Raw genomic sequence first — 16,548 nt, forward strand, 5'->3', positions numbered from 1 at the left:
CATGAAGCATTTTATCTTCGAGACATGCTTCTTCCGCCTCCGCTGCTCCTACTGTCCCTTCGATGCAAGAGCTGCATTCTCATCCTCCTCCTTGGGCTTTGACCCACTGTTGTTGCTTCCGTCAAGCTTACACTTGACTAGATCTCTCCTCAGCTCTTCCTGCTTGAGAGTTGCCCATATACTATCCCAGTCTGGCAAAACTGCCTTGCCTAGGATGCTCTGGACGAAGACTTGCCACTCTTCTGAGACTGAGTTTAGGGCCAGTCTCACCATCTCGAAACCTTGATGTGTAGACCCCACAGCTGGTAATTGATCTCGGGTCTCCTGAAGCTTTGTGAGGAATGGATCTATGCGCTCCCCCTTTTGCATCTTTGCAGATCTCAGTTTTTTCTCTAACTACATCTTCCACTGCTCAGAAGATCCCTGATATAGTGTAGACAACGCATCTCACATCTCCTTAGCAGTCCCTCTACTAGCAATGTGACAGACTACATGATCCTTCACTCCATTGAGGATCATTCTTTTTTCCTTTGCCATTTTTGCCTTGTATTTCTTCAGCGGATTTGGATCTGCAGGCTTAGCCACCACACTGTCGATATATGTCTTAAGGGAATGCTCATCTAGAAGGAATGACGTCCTTGCCTTCAAGATGACATAGTTGGATGCTCCGTCCAATCTATCTTGATCCCTCAAACCACTGGTTGCCATCTCTGCCATGAAAACTATCTAATTGCTGCTCTTTGCTTCTTAATGCTGCTGCTCAGCCAATAAGAAAACAGAGTTCTTGGCGGGAAGTCTACTGAGGAAAAATTCTCTTACCGTGCTGTCTTCTCTGTTCTGACGTCTTTTTGCCCAACAAAACGACCTGCAGAAAAACTACGTCCCACCAGCTCTTCCTCACGCTGAGGCTCAACACTGCTTCCTTTGCCACGTCAAGCTTTTGATTTGGAAACCCTTCTATCTGTCGACTCACTCAGAGAGAGACTACCTTGAAATTCAGCCCTCCGGCTAGGATTGCACAAACCCCTCTGGGAATTTGAACTTCTACCTCCTGTAGCTGTTTCGACCTCCTTTTTTGCTCAACGCTGGGTTCTTTGGCACTGTTCTTCTTGCTTCACCTGCACTACTCTGATGCCATGAGAAAATTCCTTAAACCCAGGAATTCCTACTGCAGCACAGATGATATTTCTCCTACTTATTAGATTTACATGAACAAGTTATTTGCAGTTTCCTACGGAAAACATCAAAATACATACACTACAGCCTACACCATTTAAATAATATGCCGAAACAAGAGACTAAACAATAGAGAAAGATACAACACAAATGACACAGTTGTTTTTGGACAAATGTCCCCGAAAGAACCCAATGTGGGAAAACCAATGCAACAAATCTGAGGTTTTTATTATTATGCAGTAGTAATTTCTGAATAGAACTTCTGGATGCCTTCCTGACAATCCAGTTATAGAGAATATGACTAACAGAGAGATTTGCGAGATTACTGCACACTATCACTAGAAATTCTGGCTGATCCAGCCCCTGAATGACTGTGCTTGGTTGCCTTTGCGCAGTTTTTGCATCAGCCCAGCGTCAAAACCTCTAGGGACAACGTCACTCCTCCAGTTGATCAATTTGTTGCCCAGGAACTTTGATTTTTGCCTCCTGGTCTCACACTCCGGCTCCTAGCTTTTGAAATTGATTCCTTCAGCAAATTTTCGGACTTTGTCTCGGATTCTGCACTGCGTCTGCGTCTGCCTGCGCTGCCTCTGCGTTGGCCTGCATAGCTCTGCATCAACCTCTCTGGCTCTGTGTTGCCACTTTGGATCTCCCTCTACCTTCTCTGCTGAGTATTCTTCGAGCGAGAAAGATTTCCCTTCGGATACTATCCCTACCCCTCACTGCGTGATCACCACGAAATCATTGCACTGCTCTCTTGCTCAGCAATTCGATCTGACTGATCAACTCTCTGTGTGTCTTCCAAATTTCCCTCAAGCCTCATTAAATAATCTTCTTGTTGACATTCAACGGACCAGATTAGAAGCTAATCAATGGCTAAGATCATTTCTGCTTGATCTTTGTCTTCTTCTAGAAGTTACAGCCATAATTAGATTAATACCGATTAATTATTTTAATTTCCTAAGTTTAGACTTAGGGACCCATTAAAAATAATTAATTATTTTAATAAAACTGTCTCCAGTGGAATTTCCCAAAACACTTTCTGGGTTCTTTGGAATACATGTGCCCAAGTCTCCTTGCAAAATTTGAGACTTAGAGCACATCCGATGCTACCAAAAATAAACACTATGGACTTTCTTTCCCCTAAACAATAGATGGGCCCCAAGAGGGTGTCCACGCAATGTCCTTGTTATTCATCCAACTAGGTAACCCCCAGGAAAGAGAAAATTCTCCCATTCTAATAAGCTTGCCAAATAGCTATCCTCAAAGACGCTTCATGTATGCTTCAGTCAACGCTTTGTGACATCTAGCATACTTATCAAATGAAGGCGGGTCGTAGATTAAAATGTACATTAACATTTTTGTAATCAAGTGCTTTATGTTGGACATAATCCTTTGTGATTTGTGTCCATGTAAATAAAAATTGTAAATAATCAAGAATATGTATCGAATCTGGGATAATGAACTGAAGAATCACTCAAGTTGTATACAATTGATTGTTCTCTAATAGAAAATCAGTTCAATTCAGGAGTTACCTCTAATAGTGGTATCAGAGCGAGCTTAACTCCTTGATTCCCTTTTCTTTTTTCCTGAAATGGCCATTGTTAGTTATGATATCTATCATTCAACGTTGTCCTTCATGCAAAACAACCTCTGTGATTCCCTTCGCATGATTTGTTCCATCTCTGGTTGTACACAGTTGTAGTCATAGTCCACACAGACCAAGATTACGTTTGTGTTTTTGGTTATCAAGTTATTCTCTTCTGCTAGGACTCTCCTACGGAGTCTTATTCACCATGAGCGCAAGTCCCACGAAGGTTCAGACTCCTCCATCTAAACCCTAGTTCGAGGTAAAGGTGCACAGTCCAACAATTTCCAGTCTAGTTTCATGGTCAGGTTGTTGTTCTATGCGTTGGACTTTGTCTACCAAGTGCTACCACCAAGCTTTGCCTTCAAGTCTTTATACAAATTGTTGTAACCCTAACTATTGTTTAGCTTTGCTAAGCCTATTCTAGTGTGTTGATGGGTACCATGATAGAACCACAGCTTCATTGGTGTATGCATGATTTTGTTGTAAGTTGCAAACGAAGATTCCAAGTTGGACAAAGATATTTTTTTGGGTAATGTGCGAGAAGTAAGGCACTTCTAGAAATGTTCGAAAAGCCACATAGGTGATTGGTTGTGTTATGGCCCAATGTCACATGGTTCGGGTTTGAATTCGAATTCGATTACAATTAAGTTCGATTCGAGTTCGAATTTTTCGATGAGGTTCGAATGAGGTTCGCCATTAAGTTCGTTCATGTATATAATTTTAAAAATATATATAATAATTAAAATTACATAAATCTTTTATATTCATTTATAATTAATATATATTTATAATTTTTATCATATACTATATCAATAAATTTATAATTTTTCATAAATATACGTTATATTATTTTATAATATTTAAAATAACAATACCATAATTTAAAATATATTAAAAATAATTCTTGTATGTACTCAGATTTCGATACTTCAATATATTATAATGCTTGCAAAATTATAATAATGTCAACGCGGTTATAAATGCCGTTATAAAATTAAGGCACGCAGCAGGAACCGGAACCGAACCGCAATGCTTGTAAAATTATAATAATGTCAATGCCGTTATAAATGCCGTTATAAAATTAAGGCACGCAGCAGGAACCTGAACCGAACCGCAATGCTTGTAAAATTATAATAATGTCAACGCCGTTATAAAATTAAGGCACGCAGCAGGAACCAGAACCGAACCTTTTCGAACTTATACGAACCTTAAGATTTTTTTTGAAATTCGACGATTTTCGGACCTCAACCTTTGGGTTCGACGAACCCTGTGACACTGTTACGGCCCTAGCCTTGTAGTCAAGAGCGTCTCTGGTCTCGTCTCCATTGATAAACATGACGGTGAACCTGATGTGAAGCATTCCAGGTCCGACATCAGCATCTTGCGAAAAGAATTGAATTTTTTTCATTCCGTGCATGTGGTGACATGTGATCAAGATAGACACACAGACACACACATATACTCCCATTTTATTACTTGCATTTTTGCTTGATTAGTATCCCTCAAATTGATGGTTTACCCTATGCATTATTAGTGGTGAGTTCATGCATCTTGATTTGCATTAATGATGCAAAGCATGATTCATGCTTCGTGTACTTGATTAAGCAAGAAAATGTGTTATTTTTGTTTTGATGCCGAACACTTAACATTCAGAATAAGCAAAAGAGGATGTTTTGTCACTTTATGATCCCAAAGTAATGTCCTTTTGAAATGAATTTCCACTTGTCTAATTCTCGATCCATTTATTTAAGTAATGACAGTATGTCTTCTTTGATGTTTGGATGCACTCATCCTTCTCTATAGCAATTCTATGAATGTGATTGGGCCAATTCCTTGATTTGTTCATTTATACATTTGTTTGTCTTATATAATATCGTGGAGTGTTCTGCTATCTTATTATTTTTTTGATTAATACAGACATGATGGTTCCTTAGCTTGTATGAAATTGTTATATGCATTTCAAGATGGCATTCATATGTGTCAGTTTCAGTGACCATGCAGATAAATTCCACTATGGTGCTGTACAACAATTTGTTGGTCATGGTGTTGGGAAGGTTTTCCATTCTGACCCAATGATACTTCATTTCCGTAAGTGTACCTAGAACCCATCTCACTCTTTCAAGATATAGTTCTAGAGTAGAAGGGTGGATTTCTTGATTAATTTGAACAATTCAAAAGATGGACATTCATATTTAATTAGAACTATAATTTTAAAGGTGTTAATCTAGCAAATAAATTTTCCTAGTATAAATTGATCATATCTTTGTAATCTATTTTCCTTATTTCAGAAACAATTGAAACACAACGTAGAATGTTTTAAATGCCATATTATGAATCCCCTTCCAAGGTAGGATTCATTTTGTATTTCATATAAAAACCATTTTACTAAAAGTTGCAATCTATTATTTTTGAAGTAATATGTTTGATTTTAATTCTAGAAACTACATGTATAGAAAGATGATGTGTTATGTCAACATATTGCAATGCATGAGAATGTTATAGGCATGAAGCTGTTTCAGATTTACAAAAAATTGTTGTAAAAAAAAAACAATAACTGATAATGATGAATGGTAGTAAATAACCATTAGTGTGCGGGGGAATGTGCCCTTTTGTGGAACAAAAGAATTAGGAAAAGCCTGGTGGTGAGGTGCTTTTTCCTACAAATTCAACTTGCAAAAACAAAGAAAATAAAATGGCCATAAAAAATATCCAAGTGTTGATTTTCTAGGGCACACATGCTAGAAACAATTTTCTTCAATACGATAACTACTTGCAATGATTTAATTAACATTATTTACACATATCATTCATCCAATATCATTAAGCAGTGATACAAAAGAAAATTCAACCATTAAACATGAAAGAGTTGTGAAAAATAACCACGAAACCATGAGATAGGAGACAAAAATTAGGCCTGAGGCTAGGGAAAAACCCACAATGGGAAAACCCAAAAATCTTTCCTTGTGTGAGAGAAGAGAGAGTCCATAGTTCATCAATACATCAAAAACATCATCAAGAGAATAGTCAAACCAATATCCAAGAACAAGAAGAAATCCCAAACCCTCTTCTTGAAATTTTAGTCCTCCATTTTAGACTTCTTCTTTCGTTGGATTTAATCAATGAATGAATTAAATTGATTTACATGAGCAGAATGTAGTTCAATAAGTAATACAGAGATATTTACAGTGATAGAAACATCAAGTTTCTATTAGGAAATAGAAACAACCAGTTTCATCTAAGAAACTGCTAAAAATGATAAAAATAGGAACAACTAATAAGAATGAGTATTAAACACTAAATAGTATTATTCTAATACCCTCCCTTAATGCTCAATCTATTTACAACACCAATAGACCCTCTGAATTTTACAAACTTATCAGGACCAAGAGGCTTGGTGAAGATGTCTGCGGGCTACTCTGTTGTGGGAACATATCGCAATTGAACGGATCCGTCTTCAGCAAGCTGGCGAATGTAGTGGCAATGGGTTTCCACATGCTTTGTTCGTTCATGAAAGACTGGATTCTTGGCAAGTTTGAGCACTCCCTGATTATCGCAAAACAAGGGAGTAGGACCTGTCTGGGAAACATGCATATCCGCAAGCATACGTCGAAGCCAAACTGCCTCACAAGATGCCTTAACTGCTCCCCGATACTCTGCTTCTGTTGAGGAGAGAGCCACTGCCTGTTGCTTCTTACTAGTCCAGGTGATAGCACCAGATCCTAGACTAAACACATACCCAACTGTAGATTTTTAGTCATCAACCGAACCGGCCCAGTCAGAATCTGTGTAACCAGTGAGTACAGGATCGGAACTTCGAGTGTATAGGAGTCCATAATCAGGAGTGCCACGCACATATCGTAGCACACGCTTTGCTGCTATCCAATGATCAGCGTTAGGAGCTGACATGAAGGGGGAAATGTAGCTCACTACAAAACTGATGTCAGGTCTAGTGGCAGTGAGGTAGATGATGCTGCCCACTAATTGCCTGAATAAAGTTTCATCCACAAGGGGGGAGGATGACTGAGCTGAAAGTTTGAGCCCTAGTTCCATAGGAGTCGTGGCCGGTTTGCAATCCTGCATTTTGAACCTATCCACAAGATTTTTGGCATACTTGGACTGAGAGAGAAAGATGTTGTTCTCAATTTGCCAAACTTCAACCCCCAGATAGTAATGAAGAAGTCCCAAGTCTGTCATGTCAAAGGTGCTGCATAAGTCTTGTTTGATCCCATGGATCAAATGTGCAGAGCTGCCAGTAATGATAAGGTCATCCACATAGACAACCACAAACAAAATATCATCACCAATATACTTGATATACAGGTTTGCATCAGATGGGCTCCACTGAAAGCCATGATTTGTGAGATACTGATCAATTTTCATGTACCAAGCCCGAGGAGCTTGTTTCAACCCATAGAGTGCTTTAACTAATCTACACACTTTCTATTCTTGACCGGCAACCTTGAATCCTGGAGGTTGCGTCATGTAGACTTCTTCCTGTAAGCCACCATTTAGGAAAGCACTCTTTACATCCATCTAATGAACTTTCCAATTGAACTGAGCTGCTAGGGCAAGGACAAGCCGGATGGTACTCATCTTGGCTGTAGAATTTTCAAAAAACCACCAATTCGAATTTGGAGCCGTGACTGTTCCAAACAGTAGTTCTACAGGCCCAAAAAAAATTTGAACATCAAACCTCTAGGATGACCCCAGAAACCCTCACGAGACCACAGGAGGGCAACTCAAATAGCGAGAAAGCAAATTTGGAAAGAAGCATGGAATTTTTCAAACAAATGAAAAATTATTTCGAAAAAATAAACCTCGCTCTGATACCATAATCAATGAATGAATTGAATTGATTTACATGAGCAGAATGTAGCTCAATAAGTAATACAAAGATATTTACAGTAATAGAAAAATCAAGTTTCTATTGGGAAATAGAAACAACCAGTTTCATCTAAGAAACTGCTAAAAATGATAAAAATAGCAACAACTAATAAGAAAGAGCATTAAACACTAAATAGTATTATTCTAATAGGATCGGAGCTGAGCAAGACGAATTTGATGTCTCCAAATGATGGAGGAAGGCTCCTTTATATAGTGTACAAAAAGGGGGGTCGAATGGGTGGCTCTTAAGGACCCAACCGACTTAAACAAAAGGATGGCTGACTTGAATAATTTTAGGAGGGCGTTGACCACTACGTGTCAACTACCCATACCAGTACACCCCCTTTTTTCGCAAAAGGGATAGCGCTTGATCGACGTGTCCGTGCCATTCGACTATCATCTTCAGCCCGATCATATTATGTTGTAAACCCAGTCTGCATGTGTAAATTGTAAATAATCTTAGCAAATCTGAGTCATGTATGTAAATTGCTTAGGCAAACCTAATTTTCTAGTGATAATCTACGTTCTGGAAGGTTTTTTGTCTCACCGATCCATGATCGGTAGAGTTTTCCTTCAGCTTAGCCCCAAAGCCGGAATGGATTTTGTCATTAGAATCTTAGGGGAATCCTAGTGTGCTGGGTCAAGTTTATGTAAAAGTAATTTGGAGATAATTCTAACTATGTGGTTAGGTTATTGCAAATTGCTTGATCTGCTAGATTATGTTTGTGTCGCAAAACTGGGTAGTCTACGAGGGTCTATGTCAAATGGGTTTTACCCCTTGAGATGTAAAATTATAAAGGTCATGATGTAAAGTGTCTTGAGGGTTAGAAAATGTTTTATCCCCTGATAAGTCCTAGGTCTTAGGTGTTTTTTTTTGTCTCCAAAGGCTAAATTCGAGGGTCCAATAAAAATAATAAAATGAAAATATTAAAAAATAATTAAAAAAATAAAAAGCAAAATAAAATAAAATTAAAAATAGATTAAAAATTAAAAAATAATAATAATAATAAGTCAAAGTTTTGAGGAAATAAATGCAAGATTTTAATTTTTTAATATATTTAAAATTTCAACGGATGAGATTAAATGAGATTTTGATCCTCATCGACGGTCGAGATCACTTTGACATGGATCACTCAAACTAGCCGTTGGGAAATTTTCCTTTAAATAGGGTGTTGGGGTCATTTTAGATGATTCGATCTGAGAGTCGTGTGCTAAAGAAAGCTCTCTTGTAGTCATTTTTTGTGCAATAAAGAAAGACTTTGGTGTTGAAATCTTGCTGGTGTTACTCTTTTGGAAGTGCTGTAAGATGTTTTATTTTTCTGTATAAATTTAGTTTCAGCCATTGATGATAGCTTGATGAAGATTGATTTAGGCACAGGAATCTTGTCTGATCTCTGGGGTTTGAATGATAGTTTAATTTCTGAAATATAATGGCAGATATCTCCATTTGATCGATGTGTCCGTGCCATTCGACTATCATCTTCAGCCCAATCATATTATGTTGTAAACCCAATCTGCATGTGTAAATTGTAAATAATCTTAGCAAATCTAAGTCATGTATGTAAATTGCCTAGGCAAACCTAATTTTCTAGTGATAATCTACATTCTGGAAGGTTTTTTGTCTCACTGATCCATGATCGGCAGAGTTTTCCTTCAGCCTAGCCCCAAAGCCGGAATGGATTTTGTCATTAGAATCTTAGGGGAATCCTAGTGTGCTGGGTCGGGTTCATGTAAAAGTAATTTGGAGATAATTCTAACTATTTGGTTAGGTTATTGCAAATTGCTTGATCTGCTAGATTATGTTTGTGTCGCTGAACTGGGTAGCCTACGAGGGTCTATGTCAAATGGGTTTTATCCCTTGAGATATAAAATTATAAAGGTCATGATGTAAAGTGTCTTGAGGGTTAGAAAATGTTTTATCCCCTCATAAGTCGTAGGTCTTAGGTGTTTTTTTTTGTCTCCGAAGGCTAAATTCGAGGGTCCAATAAAAATAATAAAATTAAAATATTAAAAAGTTAAAAAATAATTAAAAAATAAAAAACGAAATTAAATTAAATTAAAAATTAAAAATAATAATAATAAGTCAAAGTTTTGAGGAAATAAATGCAAGATTTTAATTTTTTAATATATTTAAAATTTCGATGGATGAGATTAAAAGAGATTTTGATCCTCATCGACAGGCGAGATCACTTTGACATGAATCACTTAAACTAGTCGTTGGGAAATTTTCCTTTAAATAGGGTGTCGGGGTCATTTGAGATGATTCGATCTGAGAGTCGTGTGCTAAAGAAAGCTCTCTTGTAGTCATTTTTTGTGCAATAAAGAAAGACTTTGGGGTTGAAATATTGCTGGTGTTACTCTTTTGGAAGTGCTATAAGATGTTTTATTTTTCTGCATAAATTTAGTTTCAGCCATTGATGATAGCTTGATTAAGATTGATTTAGGCATAGGTATCTTGTCTGATCTCTGGGGTTTGAATGATAGTTTAATTTCTCAAATATAATGTCAGGTATCTCCATTTGATTTGAATTTCACTGTTGTTTTCTCTCTCTATGTTAATGGTTGATTTAAGCTGTGCAGGATATCCTTAATGTTGAGTTTACCAGGCGTTAGGGGAAGTTCTTGGCTGAATCAACCAACTCCCCGATTGCGTTTTTTGAAAGAGCCCAGCCAGTTTTAATCTCGGGCCTATCATTTGAATTTTTTTTATGAATGCATGAAGGGTTTTCTAAAGCACCTCACATTAAGTTTAAAATTATGAAAATATTTCTGTGGCATAACGATAAATCTAGTTACCTAGAGCCTTCAGTTTGTAAACACTGTAATTATTTAGTTGTTCTTAGGGTTTTTGGGGTTCCATTTATTTTTTTGCATTTTCAGGTTCTGGCTGTTGGTTTTCATTGTTTTCAGGAACAGGTTGCAGGTTGCAGATTTGAAGTCAAAATTTGATTTTGAAGCCAGAACTAGGCCCTGGAGGGTAAGATCTGGCCTCAGGTTCAATTCTGATAGGAATATTTACTTCATATCTGGAAAATTTTGCAGGGTTTTCATTAGACAAATTGAAGCAGCTGATTTAAAATTTTAAGAGCCCTGGAAAATTTTAAGAGGGTTTTCCAATCTGCTGTTTGGGGTTTCATTATTCGCAAGAAATTTTTTTCGATTTTTTTTTTGGTTATGTTGCCCTAGGCTTGCAAAAAATCCTTAGTCTTCACGCTGCTATCTTTCTGCTTAACTCCTTCAGAACTGTTGCCTCTCTTCTTGCCGTCACTGGATCTACAACACTGCCATCTTTCATCTGTCTCCACGCAACATTCAACTGCGTCTTCCATCCGCTGCATTCACTACAAGCTCACGCTGCCCTCATCGGTTCTCTCTCTGCCTGCGTGCAACAGGCCCCTCCACACCATAGAGCTCCAGATCCATAGCGCATTTGTTGCTCACCTCGCAACCATCTCATCTTCGTCCCTATGCGTTTTTCCTTCAGCGATTTCCCTCTCCCTTTCTCTCACTGCATCTTCTATTTCTCAACAAACCTCTATCCTACTCTATTTTTCTTCCTCCACGCATTTGCTGTCAAACCTGCAAAAAACTTGCCTACCCTCATCTCCTACGGATATGCGTGAGTTCCCCTTCAATCTCGCAGCTCATTATCATCCAGCTTCACACAGTCATATTTCTGTTGTCCCTGCTCCTCACTGTGTCTTGCGCTATCAAGAAACCCTCGCCACCGTCAATCTGCAACAGCAAAACACCAAACGCCTACGTAGTTCCCATCGCACCTGCCATTCCTTCGTCTGTCCGTCCTACATGTCAACCTGCACCAACAGCGAACAAACATCGATTATTTTTTATTTGCGTATTAGCTTAGAATTAGTATTTCTTGGGTTAGTTTAATGTTTGAATTTCAAAGTTAGCGTATCTTTTTTTTGGGGGTTTTGTTATATGATTAGGATTTTAGTTTTTAGAATTATGTTTTTTTAATTTTAGATTTCATTTTTGTATATATTTTAATTTTCATCTAGTTTAGAATTAGACATTTTTTTAAAGTTCTATTTCATTTAAAATATAAAAATATAAAAAATAAAAATAAAAAAGGCGTAAAAAAGTTCTTTTTAGATTTTAGAGTAGACTTTAGTTTAGATTAGATTCTAGTTTTATTTAGGATTTTAATTTTGTTTTATTTTGACTTATATATATATATATATATATAAAACTGTTGAAAAAACACTAATTAAAAATTGAAACTACCTTTTCATGTCTTTTTTCTGTTGTGGGATTAATATTTACCATTTTTATATAGTTAAACATGCTTAAATGTTTATTTGAAGATTAGCTATATGAAAGTGTTAACTGGTCAGCATTTAAATTTTATGGTCATTTAAAGCATTCAATCTTTAGAAATTTAATTGCTGGATCATTATGAAAGCATTGTGAGTTTATTGAATAGCTTGTATTGCTTGAGATATTTGATGATAAATGATTGTTTTACAAGGTTCATATTTCAGCAACATTTAATAAATAATCATTTAATCATTAACTCCACAAGGCATTGGTACATTAATTTCTAAAATCAATCAGGTGCTAAATTGCCTTGTTGTGTCTCCCAACCCAACTGGTCCACAGTTGGTCTTCCTTTATCCCATAGGGTCTACCCCTCTTAGCTTCAGGAGATGGCTTAAATGGAGAGATCGGGGATTAGGGTGACAGCTCCCAGTCTGAGCGTTGTCGTGCTGCCCAGACAATCTGTGCGACAAAAGAGGGAAAATATAAATTCAAATTTTCCAATTTCTTCACATGATGGGAATACCGACCATGGCTATAATTTTAAACACTCCCTTTTAGGCAGGGGGGTATTTTTTTATTCTCTCTCATATCTACATGTCTCATCATAAGGAAAGTAGATAACATCATAATCCAATCTCAACAATTCCTCTCAGCAAGGGAGGTACTCTTCCGGTTGCACCATAGATCTCATCTGGACTGAACAATGATGTCTCAGTCCACAACTAGTGACAGGGGAGATTGATTTACCACAACCAAGTCCATGGCAACCACTTTTGACCTTTGGAAACATCACACACACCCTACTAGTCTGTAGGTCAAGCCCCAAGACCTAAAGGAGTATATCATAGACTTCATCTTCGATGTGCATGTCTCATCATAAGGAAAGTTGATAGTCGCATCATCATCTCAGCTTAGTTGAACAATGTTGGAATTTCTAAGTCTATCTGTTAGAAATCCTTCTTGTACTTTCTGATTTATTTCTTCCTACTTGTTCTGTTAATTAACAAGTTATTTACCATGTAAATACTAAAAATAAATACAAGTACAGTCTCAACACATACAGTTCATCAACTGAAGGAAAAAAGCAAGCACACAAGTGACATCGTTATTTTTGGACTAATGTCCCCGGAAAAACCCAATGTGGGAAAACTGGTGCAACTATTTGAGGGTTTTATTATTAAGCAGTTTCAGAATACAATCTGGGTGCCAAAAATGGTTGACCCAGTAGAGAATGCCCTCAGGAGTAGTACCTCTTAGTCGGAGACAGATATCAACCCCAATCTGCCCCATGAAATCTCCTAGCATCAGCCTCTAGGGTTCGCGTCAGCCTCTCTGGCCCAGCGTCAACCTCTCTGGCCTTGCGTCAGCCTCTCAAGGCTTTGCGTCAGCCTGTGGAGCCTCTGCGTCTCCCACGCTGGCCCTCCTCAGGGTCTGCGTAGCTCTTGGTTGCCTCTGTGTGGCCTCTCGCTGCTTCTGCATGGCCTCTAGCTGGCCCTACGTCAACCCTCTCCCGGCTTCTTCGCTGATACTCCCGGTACTATCTTTGCCTCTTTGTTACTGCATTCACCACCCCTCAGCTGCAACTCTGATCACTCCTTCGATTTCTTCAGCAAGCCCTACCCCAGAAAATCGAATTCTTGATCAAATCGGTGTGTCCTCCATGTGACCCTCAAGCCTCCTCTTATACTTTTCTCGTTGACAATTCAATGAACGAGATTAAGTCCCTAATCAACGACTAAGATTAGATCTGGTTTGATCCATGACTTTTGGACCATTCTAACTCAGTTTTATACTAATTCACATTAATATTTTATTTTCCTTAAGTTTAGACTTAGGGACTCCATTAAAAGTATTAATTATTTTAATATCTCCCAAACTTGTTAGATTCTCTCCAAAGCATTTCTAGGTTTTGGAGATCTCATGTGCCTTAGCCTCTCCACCAATTTTCAAAGCTAGAGCACATCCGATGCTACCCCAAATCAACAAACAATAATATCTCGATCGATAGAAGAAGAATGATCCGCCACTGACGATAGGGGAGATCGATTTACCAGAACCAAGTCCATGGTAGTCATATATATCCTTGGTAAAGATCACACGCCCTATATTCATTGAATGATTCTCATCCAACTTGATCTTCAATGATCAAGTGGGAGAACACTTGCATGCAACACTTAAGGGAGATCAATTTACCACAACCAAGTCCATGGGAGTCGTGTCCAATCTTGGTAAAGATCACACACACCTAAGTCTCCTCACCCACTGGCCAGATGGGTGGCAATCCCAACAAGCTTAACCATCTCAACATGGCCCTTGTGTTGAGAAATCTCGGGCATAGCAATTAGGTGATTTATCTTCTAATGATAGTTACTTGTAATTGCTTTTTACTTCTTTAGATTAGTATCTTCTCTTTAGTTAGATTATTATAGTGTTCTTCTTTATCAAACAACTACACAAAATGTAGGCGATCAACCAGAAACCTCTCCAACTTGAGAGGAATACCCAAATGAATTCTTCTTCTTATAGAGAATTTTGTTGAAAAGTGTAACTAGGTTCGGTCTTCATAATAACATGTAATTATGATTTTATGTAAAGAGATGTAAATAAAAAAAATGAAATTATTATATTGACTTGTTTCATGGGTTTCATGAGCAAGGATTTTGTTTTTGAGTCGAGACTCCCATTGAGAGTCTTTAGGGTTTATTCATCTAGACAGAAAAGAGTCATTGTCATGTAGATGAAGTCATGTTACACTTTGTAATAAGTCAATCTTGTCTATGTAAAGTATCCTCCAAGAACTTGTCACCAAACCCCTTCAAGTCGGTCTACAAATCATAAAGAAACTGCAAGATGAAGTCGGCCTAAACTCTAGCTGTCAAGTCGGCCTACAGGGCAACAAAGAAAGGTATAAATAGCCCTACTCGACCTCATTTGAAGACATACAATTCGGACAAGCATTCACTAGAAAAGTGCAAAGAAGAAGGTATAAGAAAAGGGCTAAAAGGAAAGCAAAGAAGGAGCAACAAAAGAAAGGTACGAAGATTCTTCTGGGTATAGCGAAGATTCTTCTGGGCAATGCGAAGTCTGGGTAGCAGAATCTTCTGGGCAGTGCGAAGTTGGGGCAATGAAAATTCTTCTGGGGCAGCAAGGGAAAGAAGAGACTGAGTTTCTCTCAAGAAGACCTAGAGACCGAGATTCTCTAGGAAGGTTGTGAAGAAGCAGTATAAGAAATATAGACTGAGTTTCTCTAGGAGGAAAGGAAAAGGAAGGAAGAGGCAGAACATCAAGGTGGGTGACAGAGTTCTTGGAAAGATATTATAGTCAAGGTTCTGTGTCATTGTCTTGGTACTTATCAATTGAAGATCTAGAAGAAGAATTTTTATTGGGTTTTCTTCTCAAGAGGTGAGAGGTTTTGGCCCTGGGTGGAGAAGCCTATATTTTGTGTCACTTGTCTTTATTTTGATAATTGTCTTGATGAAAATGAACACACTAATAAGCTAACAAAGTGAAAGATCATAAGTAAAAGAAGAACAAGCAATTATCAACCAGAGAAATTGTTAACGTTGAATGCCCTAGTTTTCTCAACAACTTCAATTGATGAATACCAAGACCCTTGACCTATTGACCTCTCCAAGTCCAAATCACAAGGCTTCCTTGTTTAACTCCTTGTCCCTTGAATCAGTGATAGTCAAAGTTCTTCCTTCTCCCGCTACTTCGGCGAACCTTCGTATTTCGGCCGTTGGCTCAAATTTGCACTTTTCGGCTCTTCTTTAGAAGCCCACGATTCGGTACTTGAGAGACTTTGACCTTCAACCTTCTTTGCTTGAGATGGAGACTATCCTTCGTCAACTCGGCTTGAGGATTCACTTGATTCCTTACCAAATTTGCCTTCTCAAGATGACTATAGTACATTGGCTCTTTCTGTAGTAGAGAACAACATGTGTGGAAGAGTTTAGTCCTAAAATAGATCAAAAAATTGCTCTGTTGACTTCCCTTCTCCTTCACTTGGTGATGAGGCTTCTCTCTTAAGGTTTTCACACTTCTTCCTCTTCAGATTTGCTTGACCGAAATTTCTGCTCTCAAATGAAGGTCGAGCTGCCTATATATAGTAGTTTTTCCATCAAATAAGTTGTCTTGTACCATAAGTAAGGCAACTTGCCATCAAGGAGCATCCTTTTCTTATTTTTAAGGTCGACATGTGGGGGAGCTTGTGACAAGGTCTTGGAGGGTTTGTAACATAATTAACTTTGCTCTTTACAATGTATAATATGCTCAAATGGGTCTTCAAACTTTGACATTGACTCAGTGAACTTTATGACTTGATGACTAACCCTAATAGCTCACAATGGGAGCTTCAACTAAAAATAAAATTCCTTGATCATGAAACCCATGATTCAAGCATTACAAAATTAATTTTTTTTCTTCTTTACATCAATACATAAAATCATAATTACACATGTCATTATGAAGACCAAGCCTAGTTACACTTTTCAACGTTCCCTCTTAATTAGGGAGGTATTCATAATCCATACAAGGTACTTGGGCATTCTCAATCTGAAGAATTTTCATAAGAAGGGTCGAATTGGTAACCCTTCTGTATAGCATCATATCAA

At 37.9% G+C, this 16,548-nt stretch overlaps 1 protein-coding gene across 1 annotated transcript in view; it reads left to right on the forward strand.

Moving 5' to 3' along the window:
* The window catches only part of MAP1D (methionine aminopeptidase 1D), a 494,905-nt gene that overhangs the window by 389,454 nt on the left and 88,903 nt on the right, over nt 1-16,548 (forward strand). The window contains exon 8 of the mRNA XM_089372168.1: nt 4,758-4,855. Coding sequence (XP_089228294.1) covers nt 4,758-4,855 — 98 coding nt within the window. The remainder of the gene's footprint in view (nt 1-4,757; nt 4,856-16,548) is intronic.

Source organism: Pinus tabuliformis, chromosome 8, assembly GCF_031772625.1.
Source record: "Pinus tabuliformis cultivar Carrire ecotype Pingquan chromosome 8, CPIR1, whole genome shotgun sequence".
Classification (NCBI taxonomy): Eukaryota; Viridiplantae; Streptophyta; class Pinopsida; order Pinales; family Pinaceae; genus Pinus; species Pinus tabuliformis.